The 17,351-nt window shown below is 40.6% G+C and overlaps 2 protein-coding genes across 2 annotated transcripts in view; both read right to left on the reverse strand.

The window, feature by feature from the left end:
• gry (trafficking protein particle complex subunit 11 gry) overlaps positions 1-17,351 on the reverse strand; it is a 91,678-nt gene that overhangs the window by 15,356 nt on the left and 58,971 nt on the right. The window contains exons 12-13 of the mRNA XM_073984867.1: positions 5,301-5,830; positions 4,356-5,225 (exon numbers count right to left, since the gene is read on the reverse strand). Coding sequence (XP_073840968.1) covers positions 4,356-5,225; positions 5,301-5,830 — 1,400 coding nt within the window. The remainder of the gene's footprint in view (positions 1-4,355; positions 5,226-5,300; positions 5,831-17,351) is intronic.
• On the reverse strand, positions 10,430-11,200 carry LOC141401572 (hypodermin-A-like). Its single transcript, XM_073981883.1, has one exon. The coding sequence runs from the start codon at positions 11,198-11,200 to the stop codon at positions 10,430-10,432; it is 771 nt and encodes a 256-aa protein (XP_073837984.1).

Raw genomic sequence — 17,351 nt, forward strand, 5'->3', positions numbered from 1 at the left:
ACATCATGGGACGATCAGTAAAAGAAGTAACCGATACCTTTATTAAGGTTGAAGGAGAATCTGCTAAAGTGGGTCTGGCGGTAAACGGCAAGAAGACCAAGTTGATGGTGTCGACGCGCAATGCGTCAATTGAGATCGGACCGACTGTGGAAGTTGGTTCCTATAACATTGAGGTAGTAAAAGACTTCGTCTACCTCGGCACCTCCGTAAACACAACAAACGACATCAGTTGTGAAATAAAAAGAAGAATTGTATTGGCCAACAAATGCTACTTTGGTTTAAGTAAGCAGTTTAAAAACAAAGCCACATCTCGTCAAACAAAAATAACGCTCTACAAAACACTGATAGTACCCGTGCTGATGTATGGCTCCGAAGCCTGGGTACTTGCGCAAGCAGGCATGGCAGTGCTTGGTGTGTTTGAGAGAAAAATTCTTCGAAAGATCTACGGACCAATCTGCGTTGACGGTGAATATCGACGTCGCATGAACCACGAGCTGTATCTGCTATACAACGACATGAATATTGTTAAACGTATCGAGATGCAGCGATTGCGTTGGCTAGGCCATATCATAAGAATGAGCGATGATGAACCCGCTAAAAAGGCGTATAAATACGGACCGCTTGGCGGTGCACGCAGAATTGAAAGAATAGATGGCGCAAACAAGTGGATGATGAGATGAAAAGGCGCGGTATTCCAGAATGCGAAGCAACAAATAGAGAGGAATGGAGATCTCTTCTTAGTTCGGGCTATAGAACAAATGTTCTGTAATGGGCCAGCTAAGTAAGTAAGTAAATTATACCCTAAACAACAATGTGGAAAGGGTATTATAAGTTTTTTTTTATTTTTTTTTTTTTTTTTTTGTAAAATAATGGCCTGTTTCACTAAGACGATTCGATTTCAAATTCGTTCGAACTGCAAACAAACTTCAGTTTTTTGAAAAATATTTTATTAATTTTCTTTTCGATCAAACAAAAATTGTCTACACTAACATGGGTTTGGTAGTAATTCAAACGAATTAGAATTCGAATCGTCTAAGGGTCATTATTATATGTGTTCTTTAACTATCTGATGGATTTGAAAACGTAAAATAAACCAATTTGGAGGCATTAAAAATACAATTTTTAAATTGAAAGTTAATGCCAAGAAGCTCCTCCTTGAAATTCAATAATCATTTTTAACTTTAAGTTAGCCAGAACACTATAAATCTGTTCGGTAAATCCAAACTTTAACAAAAGAAGACTTACACCCAGTTTCTGTATGTCGAAAGAAGAATGTGCGCGAATGAAACACGCCCGAACTTTAGTTTTCGAAACAATTTTACCTTTGCCTTTGCTTCAAAACAAAAAGCAAATTTGAAAAGCACACAAGAGTTTGGACGTGTTTTTTTCGCACTCATTCTTCTTTCGACATACAGAAACAGGCTGTTATAATAATGGGGATTAGAGAAACAAACCATAAATGTTTCACACTGGTATAAAGGAAAAATTGTAACGACAAATTTTAAAAAATTAACAAAAAACAGGAATCATTTGAATCCCACTACCAAATAGGATTTAAAATGTTTGTAATTAATCGTAGTTTAATACAAACCAGTAAGGAAAGGATCAAAGTGGGGCAGGGCCGACTATATGATACCCTACATCACTGTGAATATGTAAACTATATATGGGAGCTATATCTAAATCTGAACCGATTTCGATACAATTAGGCACATTTATTTCTTGGCCGAATTCAGTAACACATTCCAAATTTCATCGAAATCGGACATATATAGCGTGCTTGGAGCAGCAAATACGAGAAATCGGACGAAATTATACATGGGAGCTTTAACTAAATCGGGACCGATTTCGTTATAATTTGGTATATGTTTTTCTAGACAAAATTCAGTCACACATTCCAAATTTGATCGAAATCGGACATATATAGCATGTTTGGTGCAGAAAATATGTGAAATCCGCCGAAAATATATATGGGGGCTACATCCAAATTTAGACCGATTTTCACCAAAAGCAATAGCGTTCTTTCACAAAAATACACGGATAGACGGACGGACGGGCATGCATAAATCGACTCAAAAAGTGATTCTATGTACAATAGAACTTCGATAATTCGTAATTCAAGGGACCTGCCAATTTTTACGAATTATCGAGGATTACGATTTATCGAGATTACGAATTAACGAGGTTAAAATAAAATAATACGAATTATCGAGGTTTTTTCATTTTTTGGCGACAAATTGGGCCTTTTCCATTAATAATGGACCTGAAACTGGCATTTTAGACTCTCGGCATTGTCCAAACCATAAAACTAAAGCCTTTTCTACATCGGGATATTCATGACAAAACAGCATAAAAAAACTTAGTGATTGTGTAATTTCGCGTCATTTATTGATGCTGTACATTTGGTGCGTAAACATTTGTAATGAAAAGAGGTTAACAACAACATTATAAAATTTTTATGGAATTAGAAAATGGTTTGTGGTGGAAAAAATTACGAATTATCGAGAGGACCAAAATGTGTGTAATTTTTACGAAATATCGCGATTTTTTCAAGGGACCGGCAATTTGTTACGAATTATCGAAGATTACGAATTATCGAGGTACGAATTATCGAAGTTCTACTGTATATCCCCAAAAGGAACTATGTGTCTATCTCGTTTTCTTATGCATGTTACATACAAATGCACAAAGACATAATACCCCTTACCACAGTGTGGTGTAGGGTAAAAAAATTTTCAAGAAAATCGACAAAATAGGAATCATTCGAATCCCACTACCAAATAGGATTTAAAATTTTTGTAATTAATCGTAGTTTCAAGAAAATCGTAGAGTACAATCATTGATAAAAATTGATTTTAAATTTTAAATCGCAAAAATTGCATCCAAGCCCACTGTGCAAAATATTTTTCTATTTTCTATTATATAGCTGATAAAACAACAAAAAATACAAAAAAGATTTTGCCTATTTGGACCAATATGAAAGAAGTTATGAGTATTTCTTTGCACATAGTTTTTACCGAATTTAACTTTTTCAAAGTGCGATAACTCCGGAACCATTAGTAAAAAAAAAAAAAAAAAAATCTGAAAATATACTGAAATGTTTTGCTGATGAGCAGCATCACCACCACATCAAAAAATAAAGGAAATCCAAAACCTCATATTGAAGAAGTGTCCGATTTCACTCAGAAATCCCCATATATATTTATTGTATTTATATTTTAAAGTTTTTATACCCTCCACCATAGGATGGGGGTATATTAAGTTTGTCACTACGTTTGTAACTACTCGAAATAATCATTGTAGACCCCACAAAGTATATATATTCTTGATCAGCGTGCAATTCTACATCGATATAGCCATGTCCGTCCCTCTGTCCGTCTGTGGAAATCACTCTAGCGTCCGAACGGATTGACGTAGGTTGATGAAATTTTGGGAAAATATGTTATATTTACGTAGGATTTTTGGTATTGAAAGCGGGCTATGTAGGTCCACGCTTTCGTATAGCCCCCATACAAAATGACGCGTGACGCGTCGTCGTTGTAAGGAATTTTTAACATATTTGGCCCATTTTACCACCGAATTGGTTGTAATTTGGTACTTTGTGTCTCCAGAGGCCAAAAAATATTCCTACCAAAGTTGGGTTATATAGGTCCACGTTTTGGTATAGCCCCCATATAAGGCCCCATATAAAGTGCGCGTCATTTTAATATATTTTGAATGTATTAGACCCATTTGACCACAGAATTGGTTGTAATTTGGTATTTTGTATCTTCAGAGGCCAGAAAACATTCCTACCAAAGTTGGGTTATATAGGTCCACGTTTTGGTATAGCCCCCACATAAGGCCCCTTATAAAGTACGCGTCATTTTAATATATTTTGAATGTATTAGACCCGTTTGACCAAAGAATCGGTTGTAACTTTGTATTTTGTGTTTCCAGAGGCTAAGAAACATTTCTACCATAAAATGTTTATATAGGTCCACGTGTTGATATAGCCCCCATAATACAATATCTCCCGATTTTCGATATTTTGAACGTTTTAGCCTCATTATCACACCGAGATGGCTGAAATTTGGTATTTAGTCTTCTTTAGGCGTATAAAACTTTCCCCCAGAAATTTGTAGGTATAGGTCCACGCCATCATATAGCCCCCATAGAACGGTACCTTCCGAATTTCGGTATTTTGAAGGTTGTGGCCACATTAATCCACCGAAATGGCTGAAATTTGTGGTGGAGGGTATAAAAAGTTCGGCCCGACCGAACTTAACGCTTTTCTTACTTGTTTTTTTAAGTTGAACCTGTCATGTGAGATAAGGACATAAGATTTTACAATGTACTATATATTGTCTACATACCTGTTTGTGACCGGAACATATAAAATTGTCCGATAAACTTATACTAAGCGATGCTATCAGATGTATTACTTTAGCTGTTGGATTTTTCAGCACCACTTTAAATGTAATGGGCATTTTGACAAACATTTTCTCTTCCATGGAACAGTAGACATTTAGAGGTGGTTCCACAATAGGTAAACCCATAATAACAAATTTCGATTCATTTTCTTCTTTACTACCAGTGCGACGCCACTTGACACAATAGAAACCAAAAAGTATTTGTTGTGGCTGTTGTTGTTGTTGCTGCTGCTGCTGGAGACTGGTTAATACTGAACCCTTAAGGAAACCCCTTAGATGACCAGTTGCATGAATGGCATCAAGGGTTTTATTGTAAATTAAACGTGAATTTTGTGACTGTTTGTTGGGCGCCAGCGCCTGACTATTCTCATCCACGCTATTTGTCGTCGTTGTTATTGTTGCAGTTGTCGTCATTTTACCATCGTCCGATATTGTTGAAGAGCTCATATTTGAATTCTGGCTAGATACCATAAGAGCAGCGGCATTCGCTGTGGCAGTATTATTGATTATTGTCATATTTGTTGCCAATTTCCCAATTAAACTTTTTGTCATTACCGCATTGGCTGATGCATTTGGAAATGCTGTAGATTCTGCCAGATTAACATGTTTCCTTGAACTTCTTAAACGTTGAAAAATGTTAGTCTTTTGTAATTCGATTGTTTTGCTACGTTCATAATCCTTAATCGATAACCATTCATCGGAGTTGTCATTGGTACGCAAAACTATGACATCTTCCAATTTGTCACCAGGCTGATAGGTATTGGTGAATTTTTTCCTTTTAAAACTATAAGTTGATTGCACTAGGTTATGATCCTTGAAGAGAGAGAAACGGAATTTGGGGACATAATTAATGCACAAACTCAGCACACAATAGAATCTTTGACTTACACATATAAAATAGGTTTCCAAGATATCTAAATCGACACCACTTTGAACCTGAAGACCGGCTCGAAATAGAAAATTCTCACCACGATAGATTTTAGTTAATGGCATTCGATTTAGTGTATAAAAACGCCCTTGGAATTTGAATTCTGGTTGACATTTTATACTCAAAACTGAGTCTTGCGTTTTACGCACACTACTCTCATCAATGAATTCCAACTGGACAGGAGTTAGCAGAGGTATGGGTAAAGCTGGTGTTGGCAGGGATTTAGCAGCAGCTGCCGGTGTATTTTCTGGTGATACATCACTGCTGCTGGGTGTTGTGATCTCGTTAACAACAATGGCCGTTGTTACCTTTGGCTTGAGTACATCTGTCGTATAGAAGAGTTTCTGTTGCAGTGTAATCGTTGCCTCCACCAAGCTGAGAATGTAAAATGTCACCGTATTGGAACTTTGCATAGCCAAATCACCAATGTCCATGTATATGGTAGAATGAACTTTTTGCTTGTTGTTGGAAACATCTGTGGCAAGGAAAACTATAATAAAAAGAGAAACGGACAATTAAATTTATGTTTAAAAAAATGTTTGTTTATATTTAATAAAAAGGAAATTAAAGCGGAAATATTCTAGTATTTGTCCTTTTTCAAAATTTCCAGGATAAACAGTTGATAGACGCATTAAATACAGGGATTATTGCTTACTACTCGTCCATGAACTCCATTGTCAAAAGTTTGGAACTCAGACCACATGTCAAATATTGATAGTCGCCTTGACAGCTATTTCCCAAATTACGGGGTGAGCATGGAATTTTGTGAAGCTGTGTCTCTTCGTTTTACGATAATTCATGATTATACGGTTGTTGTTGTTGTAACAGTGTTTATTATTATCTTTCTATGTTCGTTCCTCTGTTCAATCTGGCTCTGGGTCTATCTCCAGTTCCAGGAAAGTGGCTGCTTCGATGGGATGTAACCACAGAACCACTGGAATTAGATGAGTAGGTGTGGCTGGGCAGTTGAAAAGGTGTTTTGTGTCGTGCGGGCCCATGCCGCATAGTGGGCAGATGTCTTGCACGGCGCGGTCGATTTCCGCCCAATAAGAATTTAGGCGACTGCAATATCCCGAGTGTAGTTGAGCCAAAACTACTCTAGTTTGTGGTGGCAGCTGACGCTCCTCAGCTGCGATAGATGGAGGATGTACTCCGAGGACTTTATTCACACTATATTTGCTTATGGCCTTAGCAACTGCATCCGTGTGAATACTATTTAAACCTGCTTGATATGCCTGTTGATCTAGGGGTTCTCTCCTATATTGTTGGACCTCCCTCTCCTGAGCATGAATATCCTTCCTGAAATGCCTGATTGTGTCGGGCCTAGCCAGCAGATGGTGATTGGGATGGCCCTCACGGTAACACCCAAGCAAGTACTGCAACGAAAGCATCTCATTGTGTTGCTTTACTGGAAGAATCTTTGCCTCCTCATGTAGATGGTCCACTGAAGACTTGAGGAGGCACCCTGTTGCTGTTCTCAGGACGGCATTATGACAGGTTTAAATCTTTTTCCAATTCGTATCGCATAATACCGGGTACATAGCTGCATAGCTTACCACAGACCGACCTATCGCTTTATACGTGGTCAACAAGGTTTCTTTATCTGCACCCCAAGTGCTGCCGGCTAGGGACTTGAGGACCATGTTCCTACTTTTCAGTTTGTCGCAGATAGCTCTGGCGTGCGCTCACAACTTAAAACTAGTATCGAATGTGACCCCTAGAATTTTGGTGCAGTTTGTGGTCGGAATTCTGCTACTGTCGACCACGACATTCAATTCTCTTCCAAACTGCGCTGCCCATGTGGTGAACAGAGTGGCTGTTGATTCTGTGGCGGAAATCTGCATATTCCTCGAATGGAAAAAGGTGGTAAGATCGGTTAAATAGTTGTTCAGTCTCTCACAGATGTCATCAGGATAGGTACGTTACGATCCCGAAGCCGTCTGGAGGGGCGGAATACAGGGTGGAGTGCTCAAACAGCGTGGAGTGCCTGACTGTATCAAAGGCTTTTGATAAGTCAAGCGCCACCATCACTGTTCTATCGCACGGCCGTCCTTGACAAATATATGTGGTAATGGCGTGCAGCGCAGTTGTCGTGCTGTGCTGCTTACGGAATCCATGCTGATGATCGGCAACTTGATAGCAATTTCTGATACTGGGGAGGACTAAGGCCTCAAGGGTCTTTGCTACGGGCGACAAAAGCGAAATCGGCCTGTACGATTCACTTCTGCTGTCATCCTTGACGGGCTTCCGTAGTGCGACCACCCTGCCCATTTTAAAAGACTTCGGGAACAATGAGGGTGACAAGTTGAGAACTTCAGTGAGATACTCCACTCCCGGCTCATCCAGCTGCTTCAGCATTACCATGGAGATTCCATCAGGGCCCAACGCTTTGGATGATTTAGCGCGTTCCTGATAGCATTGGCAACATCATCCATTGTAAACTGTGGTGGTTCTTCCTCGGCAGGTAGAGATTTGATGTGACGTAATACTCTTCTCTTCGCCCTGTCACTGTCGGGTTGCTCGACAAATTGTCGATTGAAATGACTTGCGCACCTCTTCGGGTCAGTCAACGCAACGTCCCTTCTTCCAGGGTTCGAGAGTGACTTAACCGTTACCCACAATTCACCTATACCGGCTCCAATGTTACAACTCTTCAGATGATTTAACCACTTGTTCCGCTTATGCTCGCCGACCAGCCTGCTAACGTCTAGTGTCAGCTCCCTGACTCTGGGGTCATTGGGTTTGGTTCGACGAAGCTCATCACCCTCATTTGCTAATCCCGTCGCCTCTGCTGGGAAGTTTGGTCTTAACTCGGGTATTCGACCAGCATGGATATGGCGAGCGGCTGCAGCAATGATGATGTATCGGAACGTCCTTTCCGCTACCCGAACATCAGAAGGTTTGGGCAGTTCTCTGAAGTGGTGATTGGTGAACTTTCTGAAACCCGGCAAATCAGCTTTCTTATGATTGACGAATGTACGGCCTTCAGAGGTAATGAAATCGGGTGGTCTGCTAATGGAGACAATTATGGGGAGATGGTATGATCCAAGGGAAATGGCTGGTTGCCAGGTAACGTCATTTGTCAGACCAGGTGACATGATGGTTATGTCTGGCAAGCTGTGACACTCTCCTCTAATTCTGGTAGGAGCGTCCTCATTGACCGTGCAAAACGTAGAGCTGTCAATCTGCTCAGCCAGCGCAGTACCTCTCTGGTCGTTTCCGAGACCGAATGCCACAACTCATGATGCGCATTAAAGTCTCCCAGGACCAGACGATTATGACCTTCCAAAAGCGGGCCAATGTTGGGCCTTAAACTATGGTGCACTTGCCTGGTGACAGGGAAAGGACTGCGTCAATACTGATCGCTGGAGCAATCAAAACCACCCCTCAGGCTGTTTTGGACGTGATCTAGGATCTCTGATCTTTGGATGGAAGAAGGTACTGGCGCCGGTGTCTACTGCGAGAATGCACTAATTAAAACTCATACAAGCTCAACCATAATTGTAGTGTTTTTCAGGCGGAGATTCTTACTATCAGGAAAGCAGCTTAATTGGTGAAAGGACTTGAAGGCCGTCTTACAGGACGGGTGACTATATATGTCGATAGTCAAGCGGACCATAAATTCAAGAGATATTCTTGATTGCTGGAAAGGTATATACACGGTATCGTAAAGTTATGTTGGGTTCCGGGTCACAGCAACATTAGCAGATGAACTAGCTCGAGATGGCTCCAAGTCTATCGACTTATCAGTTGGTGAAACCGTCCGGCCACCGATGTGCTATCACATCGGCAAACTTCGGAAGATCTTCAATGAGAGGGCACATCAAAGATGGCTATTGGAACCTGGTTGTAGGGTATCCAAGGCGATCTTGCCTGTGGTCTCTCGTCGAAGAACGGCATCCCTCCTCTCACTTGATAAGTTAGGGATGAAAATCGCGGTGGGACTCATTACAGGTGACTGCAGAGTGAGATCTCTAACTTCAAAATGGGACGACAGTGGCATTGACTACAGCAGACTATGTGAAGATGCGGAGGAGATAGAGGCTGTCGAACATCTGCTTTGTAGGTGTCCCTTGTTGCAAACAAGGAGATACCGAACACTAGGTAGGTATGAGATAGACACTCTGACCTTTCTCTCTAACATAGATCCCATTGTTCTACTCAACTTTGCCAAACATCTATCGTGGCTTGGCAAAGGTCCTTAACCATTAAATACTAATCAGACTTTTTCTACTTTCCCAGCACAATATCATCTATACCTCGGCATCAAACCTCTCATCTTTATAAATTCATCCTATTTGCACTGCACCATCAACTCATCATCTCCTATACTTCACCATCATCTCATCATCTCTACCCTATCATCCTCATCTCACCATACCGCATCAACATCCTCACATCTTTAAATCTTCATCTACAACCTACACAGGATGAACACAATGGACTAACGATCTCCGAGTGAAGCAGTCACCTATACTACTAGATGGCTGCGCATCCTTAAACCTAACCTAACCTGAGCTGCGTGGATGGCGAGTCAAGTCTTAAACTTAATTGATATTTATCTTAAGCTTGGAGACAGTAATCCCACATGCTCTGTAGGGAAATGGATCATTTTGTCGCTTGAGAACTATTTCCCAAACTACGGTGTGAGCTTTTAATTTTGTGAAGCTATGTCTCTTCGTTTTACGATAATTCATGAATATACGGTGGTCGGGTTTGGAATATTGTCTTAATATAAGGAGATCTTGGTTTACCAGGAAGAATATGAAGGAAGTATTGGAGGATTGAGTGTTATAAGGGTGTTATGAATACCCGCCATCATCTTCAACGCTGGCAGAAATACCCCTGAGTACACATTTCGGCCATGTAAAACTTCTCTACAAGTGGTGTTTTAAGACTTGGCGATAAAAAATAGGTCTAGGAGTGAATAACTGACATACTGTAACATACTAAGTATGTGTCCTTTTACGACACATATCACCCAATATTGGAAACATCAAATAGTTTTAACATTTATTCTAAATAGTTATGTATTTATTAAAAATAGTTTTATCATAGGTTTTCCTATTTATTAAACACAAAATTCTATTCAAGGAAACTGCTGTAGAACAGCAGTAATGAATGAACGCACTGCCCTGACACTGGTATAAACGCCGGGATATAATGCTTGGGCACAACCAATACCCCACGAAACAATGCCACAAAGTTGATTGTTATAGACCAAAGGACCACCAGAATCACCCGAACATGAATCCTTTGTACCCGGCTCAGCAGCACAAAACATGCTATTTGTGATGATAGCCTCATCGGCATAATCTTTGGCACATTTTTCGAGTGACACTATAGGTACATCAACTGAACGCACACGATTCGCAACACTGCCATCTTCAGCTGTCAGACCCCAACCAGATACTTTGCTGTAAGCACCAACCGGTAGCGGAACATTACAGATGTCAATTGTTGAAACGTTGCCATTGAGTTCGACGGGTGCGTCTAAACGTAAAACTGCCACATCCATGTGATATGTTGAGCTACTGTAACGTGAAGGTTTTGCAATCAAATCAACATTTCGCTGTTGACCTTCTGAGGCGAGACTTGTAGCACCAGCCGTAACGAGAAACGATTCTGCAGTATAATTTTTAATGCAATGAGCAGCAGTTACAACATGCCTTGGTGTCACCAAAGTTCCGCCACATTTAAAATATCCATTGCGTCGTATATTTACAAGATATGGTACTGAAATGATGGTGGCCTCATAACCGCCAACTATTCTTTCATCAGCTTGTCCTGCTGCTTGGTTATTTGCAGTGTAGCTTAACAGAATAAATGCTAATAACTGTACTAAACTTTTAGATAACATGAGGAGGAGTTATGTGCTAATTGAAGGTTTTTGTTATAATTAAATGTATTTAGTTTGGTCTACTACTATTTAAAGGCATTACGGTGTTGTCTTAAGCGAGATTTGTTGGTTTTCTTAAAAAAAAAAAACAGAATCAAAAACAGATGTTTTTATTCAAATTATTTTTTCATATTTTTGCTGACAACAAAGCCTACGATTTTCAGTTTATTTCCGGGATTTAAATGTAATATTTTGCTATTAATTTTGATCTATCACCTCTTTTGGTTATACAATAGATTCATATTTGATTTGGATAATACATATTTTAGTAACATTTTTAGAAGAAGGAGTAGGTACCACCTTGGTACATGCAATTTTTTATACCCACTTATGCTAACGCATAATGTGCCGCATCGTAATAATGGTTTTAGACCTCAAGTATGTTTGGACGAAATCCGTTTTAGACAATTTACAGTTGATGTAGCCATGTCCGTCCGATTCGATCCAAAATGTGGCTTCCGTAACATTGTGTCCAAACTTAGTTTAATTTCGAAGATGGGTTATATCGGACCACTCCTTCCGGTACCTCCCAACAAAAGTTCGAAAATGTTTGGAACATTTGTGAGCACGATAACTCTTGAAATTTCGTGAAATTTCTACCAAACTTAGATGAGGTTCCAATACGACGAACTCAATCGGTCCATTCCTTCCGTACAACGGTACAGATTTTATCTGGGATTTTATCTTCCTGAGAAAATATCCTGAAAGGTGCAAAAAACCCATTGACGCCGGTGTAGAGGTTGGAGCGCACTATAACTCTCGAACGGATTAACCGATTCGGTCCAAAATTTGGCTTTCGTAATATTTTGTCCAAACTTAGTTTAAGTTCGAAGATAAGCTATACGATAACTCTTGAAAGGAGTGACCGATATCGTCCATACTTTACGCATTCTAATATATCTATCAGATATAGATCAGGTTTGAATATGGACTATATTTGTGCACCTCCAACACAAAATTTCGAATAAGTTCACTCTAAGACCTGCTTTCGAATCATTTTGATTTATGTTGAAGTAACTTTCATTCAAGTCGATATTTCTCGAGAAAGCAGCCCGAAAGGTGTAAAACCCGCTGTGGTACCATAAGTAGTCGCTGGAGAATACGACAACTCTCGAACTGATCAAGTGATTTGGTCTAAATTTTGGACTTCTTCATATTTTATCCAAGCTTAGTTTCAGTTCGAAGATGGGCAAGAACTTCCTAATGTTTAGTTAATTTAATTTAACTTCTAAAATGACCGATATCGATCTTCTCCTTCAGAAGCACCTTCTCTATCAGAAAGGGTCTATAGAAGCACTCTCTCTTTCAGAAAGGGGCTATAGAAGCACCCTCTCTTTCAGAAAGGGGCTATAGAAGCACCCTCTCTTTCAGAAAGGGTCCATGGAAGCACCCTGCCTTTCAGAAAGGGTCTATAGAAGCACCCTCTCTTTCCGAAAGGATCTATAGAAGCATCCTTTCATTCAGAAAGGGTCTATAGAAGCACATTCTCTTTCAGAAAGGGTCTATAGAAGCACCTTCTCTTTCAGAAAGGGTCTATAGAAGCACCCTCTCTTTCAGAAAGGGTCTATATAAACACCCTCTCTTTCAGAAAGGGGCTATAGAAGCACCCTCTCTTTCAGAAAGGGTCTATGGAAGCACCCTGCCTTTCAGAAAGGGTCTATAGAAGCACCCTCTCTTTCGGAGAGAGTCTATAGAAGCATCATGTTTTGTCTTTGTCATGTTTTGTTTTTGTTTAGTTTCAGTTCGAAGATGGGCAAGAACTTCCTAATGTTTAGTTAATTTAATTTAACTTCTAAAATGACCGATATCGATCTTCTCCTTCAGAAGCACCTTCTCTATCAGAAAGGGTCTATAGAAGCACTCTCTCTTTCAGAAAGGGGCTATAGAAGCACCCTCTCTTTCAGAAAGGGGCTATAGAAGCACCCTCTCTTTCAGAAAGGGTCCATGGAAGCACCCTGCCTTTCAGAAAGGGTCTATAGAAGCACCCTCTCTTTCCGAAAGGATCTATAGAAGCATCCTTTCATTCAGAAAGGGTCTATAGAAGCACATTCTCTTTCAGAAAGGGTCTATAGAAGCACCTTCTCTTTCAGAAAGGGTCTATAGAAGCACCCTCTCTTTCAGAAAGGGTCTATAGAAACACCCTCTCTTTCAGAAAGGGGTTATAGAAGCACCCTCTCTTTCAGAAAGGGTCTATGGAAGCACCCTGCCTTTCAGAAAGGGTCTATAGAAGCACCCTCTCTTTCGGAGAGAGTCTATAGAAGCACCCTCTCTTTCGGAGAGAGTCTATAGAAGCACCCTCTCTTTCAAAATGGGTGTATGGAAGCACACATTCTTTCAGAAAGGGTCTATGGAAACACACATTATTTTTGAAAGGGTCTATAGAAGCAACCGTTCACTCAGGAAGGATATATAGAAGCACCCATTCTTTCAGAAAGGGTATATAGAAACACACATTCTTTCTGAAAGGGTCTATAGAAGCACCCATTCTTTCAGAAAGGGGTTATAGAAGCACCCTTTCATTGAGAACGGTTCTATGGAAGCACCATCTCTTTCCGAAAGGGTCTATAGAAGTACCCTTTCTTTCCGAAAGGGTCTATAGAAGCACCTTCTCTTTCCGAAAGGGTCTATAGAAGTACCCTCTCTTTCCGAAAGGGTCTATAGAATCACCCTCTCTTTCGGAGAGTCTTTAGAAGTACCCTCTCTTTCAAAATGGGTGTATGGAAGCACACATTCTTTCAGAAAGGGTCTATGGATACACACATTCTTTTTTGAAAGGGTCTAAAGAAGCAACCGTTAATTCAGGAAGGGTCTATGGAAGCAGCCTTTCATTCAGAAGGGTCTATAGAAGCACCCTCTCGTTCAGAAAGGTTCTATAGAAGCACCCTCTCTTTCAGAAAGGGTCTATAGAAGCACTCTCTCTTTCAGAAAGGGTCTATAGAAGCAGCCTCTCTTTCCGAAAGGGTCTATAGAAGCACTCTCTCTTTCAGAAAGGGTCTATAGAAGCAGCCTCTCTTTCCGAAAGGGTCTATAGAAGCATCCTTTCATTCTGGAAGGGTCTTTAGAAGCACCCTCTCTTTCAGAAAGGGTCTATAGAACCACCCCCTCTCTCAGAAAGGGTCTATAGAAGCACCCTCTCTTCAGAAAGGGTCTATAAAAGCAGCCTCTTTTTCAGAAAGGGTCTTTAGAAGCACCCTCTCTTTCAGTAAGGGTCTATAGAAACACCCTCTTTTTCAGAAAGGGTCTATAAAAGCACCCATTCTATCAGAAAGGGTCCATAGAATCACCCTCTTTTTCAGAAAGGGTCTATAGAAGCACCCTCTCTTTCAGAAACGGTCTATAGAAGCACCCTTTCATTCAGAAAGGATCTATAGAAGCACCCTCTCTTTCCGAAAGGGTCTATAGAAGCACCCTTTCATTCAGAAAGGGTCTATAGAATCACCCTGTTTTTCAGCAAGGGTCTATAGAAGCACCCTCTCTTTCAGAAAGGGTCCATAGAAGCACCCTCTCTTTCAGAAAGCCGTTCTATAGACCATTTCTGAAAGAGAATGTACTTCTATAGACCCTTTCTGAAAGAGAGGGTGCTTCTATAGACCCTTTCTGAAAGAGAAGGTGATTCTATGGACTCTGAAAGAATGGGTGCTTCTATAGACCCTTTCTCAAAGAGAGGGTGGTTATATAGACCCTTTCTGAAAGAGAGGGTGCTTCTATAGACCCTTTTTGAAAGAGAGGTTTGTGCTATAGACCCTTTCTGAAAGAGAGGGTGCTCCTATAGAACCTTTCTGAAAGAGAGAGTGCTTCTCTAGACCCTTTCTGATAGAGAGGGTGCTTCTATAGACCCTTTCTGAAAGAGAGGGTGCTTCTATAGACCCTTTCTGAAAGAGAGAGTGCTTCTATAGACCTTTTCTGAAAGAGAGGGTGCTTCCATACACCTTTTCTGAAAGATAAGGTGCTTCCATAAACCCTTCTGAAAGATATGTTGCTCCTATAGACCCTTTCTGAAAAAATTATGATTCTATAGACCCTTTCTTAAAGAGAGGGTGCTTCTATAGACTCTCTCTGAAAGAGATGATGCTTCCATAGACCCTTTCGGAAAGAGAGGGTCCTTCTATAGACCCTTTCTGAATGAAAGGGTGCTTCGGTAGGCCCTTTCTGAAAAAGAATGGGTGCTTCGGTAGGCCCTTTCTGAAAAAGAACGGGTGCATCTATAGACGCTTCCTGAATGAACGTTTGCTTCTATAGACCATTTCAAAAAGAATATGTGTTTCCATAGATCGTTTCTGAAAGAATGTGTGACTCTCTCCGAAAGAGGGGGTAATTCTATAGACCCTTTCGGAAAGAGAGGGTGCTTCTATAGACACTTTCTGGATGAAAGGGTGCTTCTATAAACCCTTTCTGAAAGAATGGGTGCTTCTATAGACCTTTTCTGAAAGAGAGGGTGCTTCTATAGACCCTTACTGAAAGAGAGGGTGCTTCTATAGACCCTTTCTGAAAGTAAAGGTGCTTCTATAGACCCTTTCTGAAAGTAAAGGTACTTCTATAGACCCTTTCTGAAAGTAAGTGTGCTTCCATACACCCTTTCTGAAAGAGAGGGTGTTTCTACAGACCCTTTCTGAATGAAAGGGGGTGTTTCTATATGTGCTTCTTCGCTTTCAGAAAGGGTCTATGGAAGCTTTCTCTCTTTCATAAGGGGTCTATAGAAGCACCCATTCTTTCAGAAAGGATATATAGAAATACCCTCTCTTTCAGAAAGGGTGTATGGAAGCACCCATTCTTTCAGAGAGGGTCTATGGAAAAACACACTCTTTCTGAAAGCGTCTATAGAAGCACCCATTCTTTCAGAAAGGGTCCATAGAAGCACCCATTCTTTTAGAAAGGGTCTATAGAAGCACCCTTTCATTCAGAATGGGTCTATAGAAGCACCTTCTTTTTCCGAAAGGGTCGATAGAAGCACCCTCTCTTTCAGAAAGGGTCTATGGAAGCACCTTATCTTTCAGAGGGGGTCTAAAGAATCATATTTTTCAGAAAGGGTCTATAGGAGCAACCTACCTTTCAGAAAGTGCCTATAGAAGCACCATTTTGTAGAAAGGTTCCATAGGAATCGAACGCAGCTTTATAATCGACAAAAAGGTGGTAGGAGTCGATCTGCATTTCTTTGGTCTTCACTATTATTTGCCACAGGGTAAATATTTGGTCAGTGGTTGCCAGATCTAAAGCCGCATTGGTTTGTCCCAATTATTTTGTTGACCATAGGCTTTAGTCAGTATCCCTGACACTATCTTGTAAGCAATAGGGAGAAGATTTATACCCCTATAGTTAGAGCATACAGTCTTATCTACTGGGCACATAATGCTGAGGTTCCAATCATCGGGTACTCGTTCTTCCTCCAAGATGGTACTAACAAGCTGATGAATACACCTTATCAGCGTGTCACATCCGGTTTTGAACAGCTCGGCTGGTAAGACATCGGCTCCTGCTGCATTATTATTCTTCAGCCGGTTTACACTCATCTTGGCTGGGCGGTATACACTCAATACAATCTTCTGGGATTCGATCTGTGGTATCTTCGCCGTCTTCGCTACTATCGGATACCAACAGTTTTGAAAAATTTTCTTTACATATCCTGAGCACACTATCTGTATTATAATAATAATAATTGTTCCACAAACATCCCAGGCGGGACAGGGGAGACTTCTCTCATATCAATGAGTGCACCCCGATTCATATTAGCTCAATGATATGGGACCTATTGTTTATCGCCGAGTCCGAACGGCGTGTCTAAGACATCACTTGTAGAGAAGTTGTACAAGGCTCAAATACTCAGAAAATGTCGTCAACATTACTGAGGGGTATTTTGCCACCGTTGAAAAGTGTTTGGTGTTGACTGGCCGGGGAATCGAACCCACGACCTTCAGCGTGCAAGGCGGCTGTGCATACCATTGCACCACGGTGGCACACTATCTGTATTAGTTATCAAATTACCTTGCTGGTCTCTACAGGAGGATGTGCCTGTACCAAAGCCATCAGTTTGATGTTTCACTCTTTGGTAGAACTTTCGGACTTCACTTTGGCTCCAGTACATCTTGATTTTTTCACACTCCTGCCTTTCCATTTC

The sequence above is a fragment of the Musca autumnalis genome, unplaced genomic scaffold, assembly GCF_047663935.1.
Source record: "Musca autumnalis isolate F117 unplaced genomic scaffold, ASM4766393v1 scaffold_4, whole genome shotgun sequence".
Taxonomy (NCBI): Eukaryota; Metazoa; Arthropoda; class Insecta; order Diptera; family Muscidae; genus Musca; species Musca autumnalis.

Coding starts and splice junctions, on each gene's coding strand:
- LOC141401572 (XM_073981883.1), bottom strand. CDS start 11,200: ATGTTATCTAAAAGTTTAGTACAGTTATTAGCATTTATTCTGTTAAGC.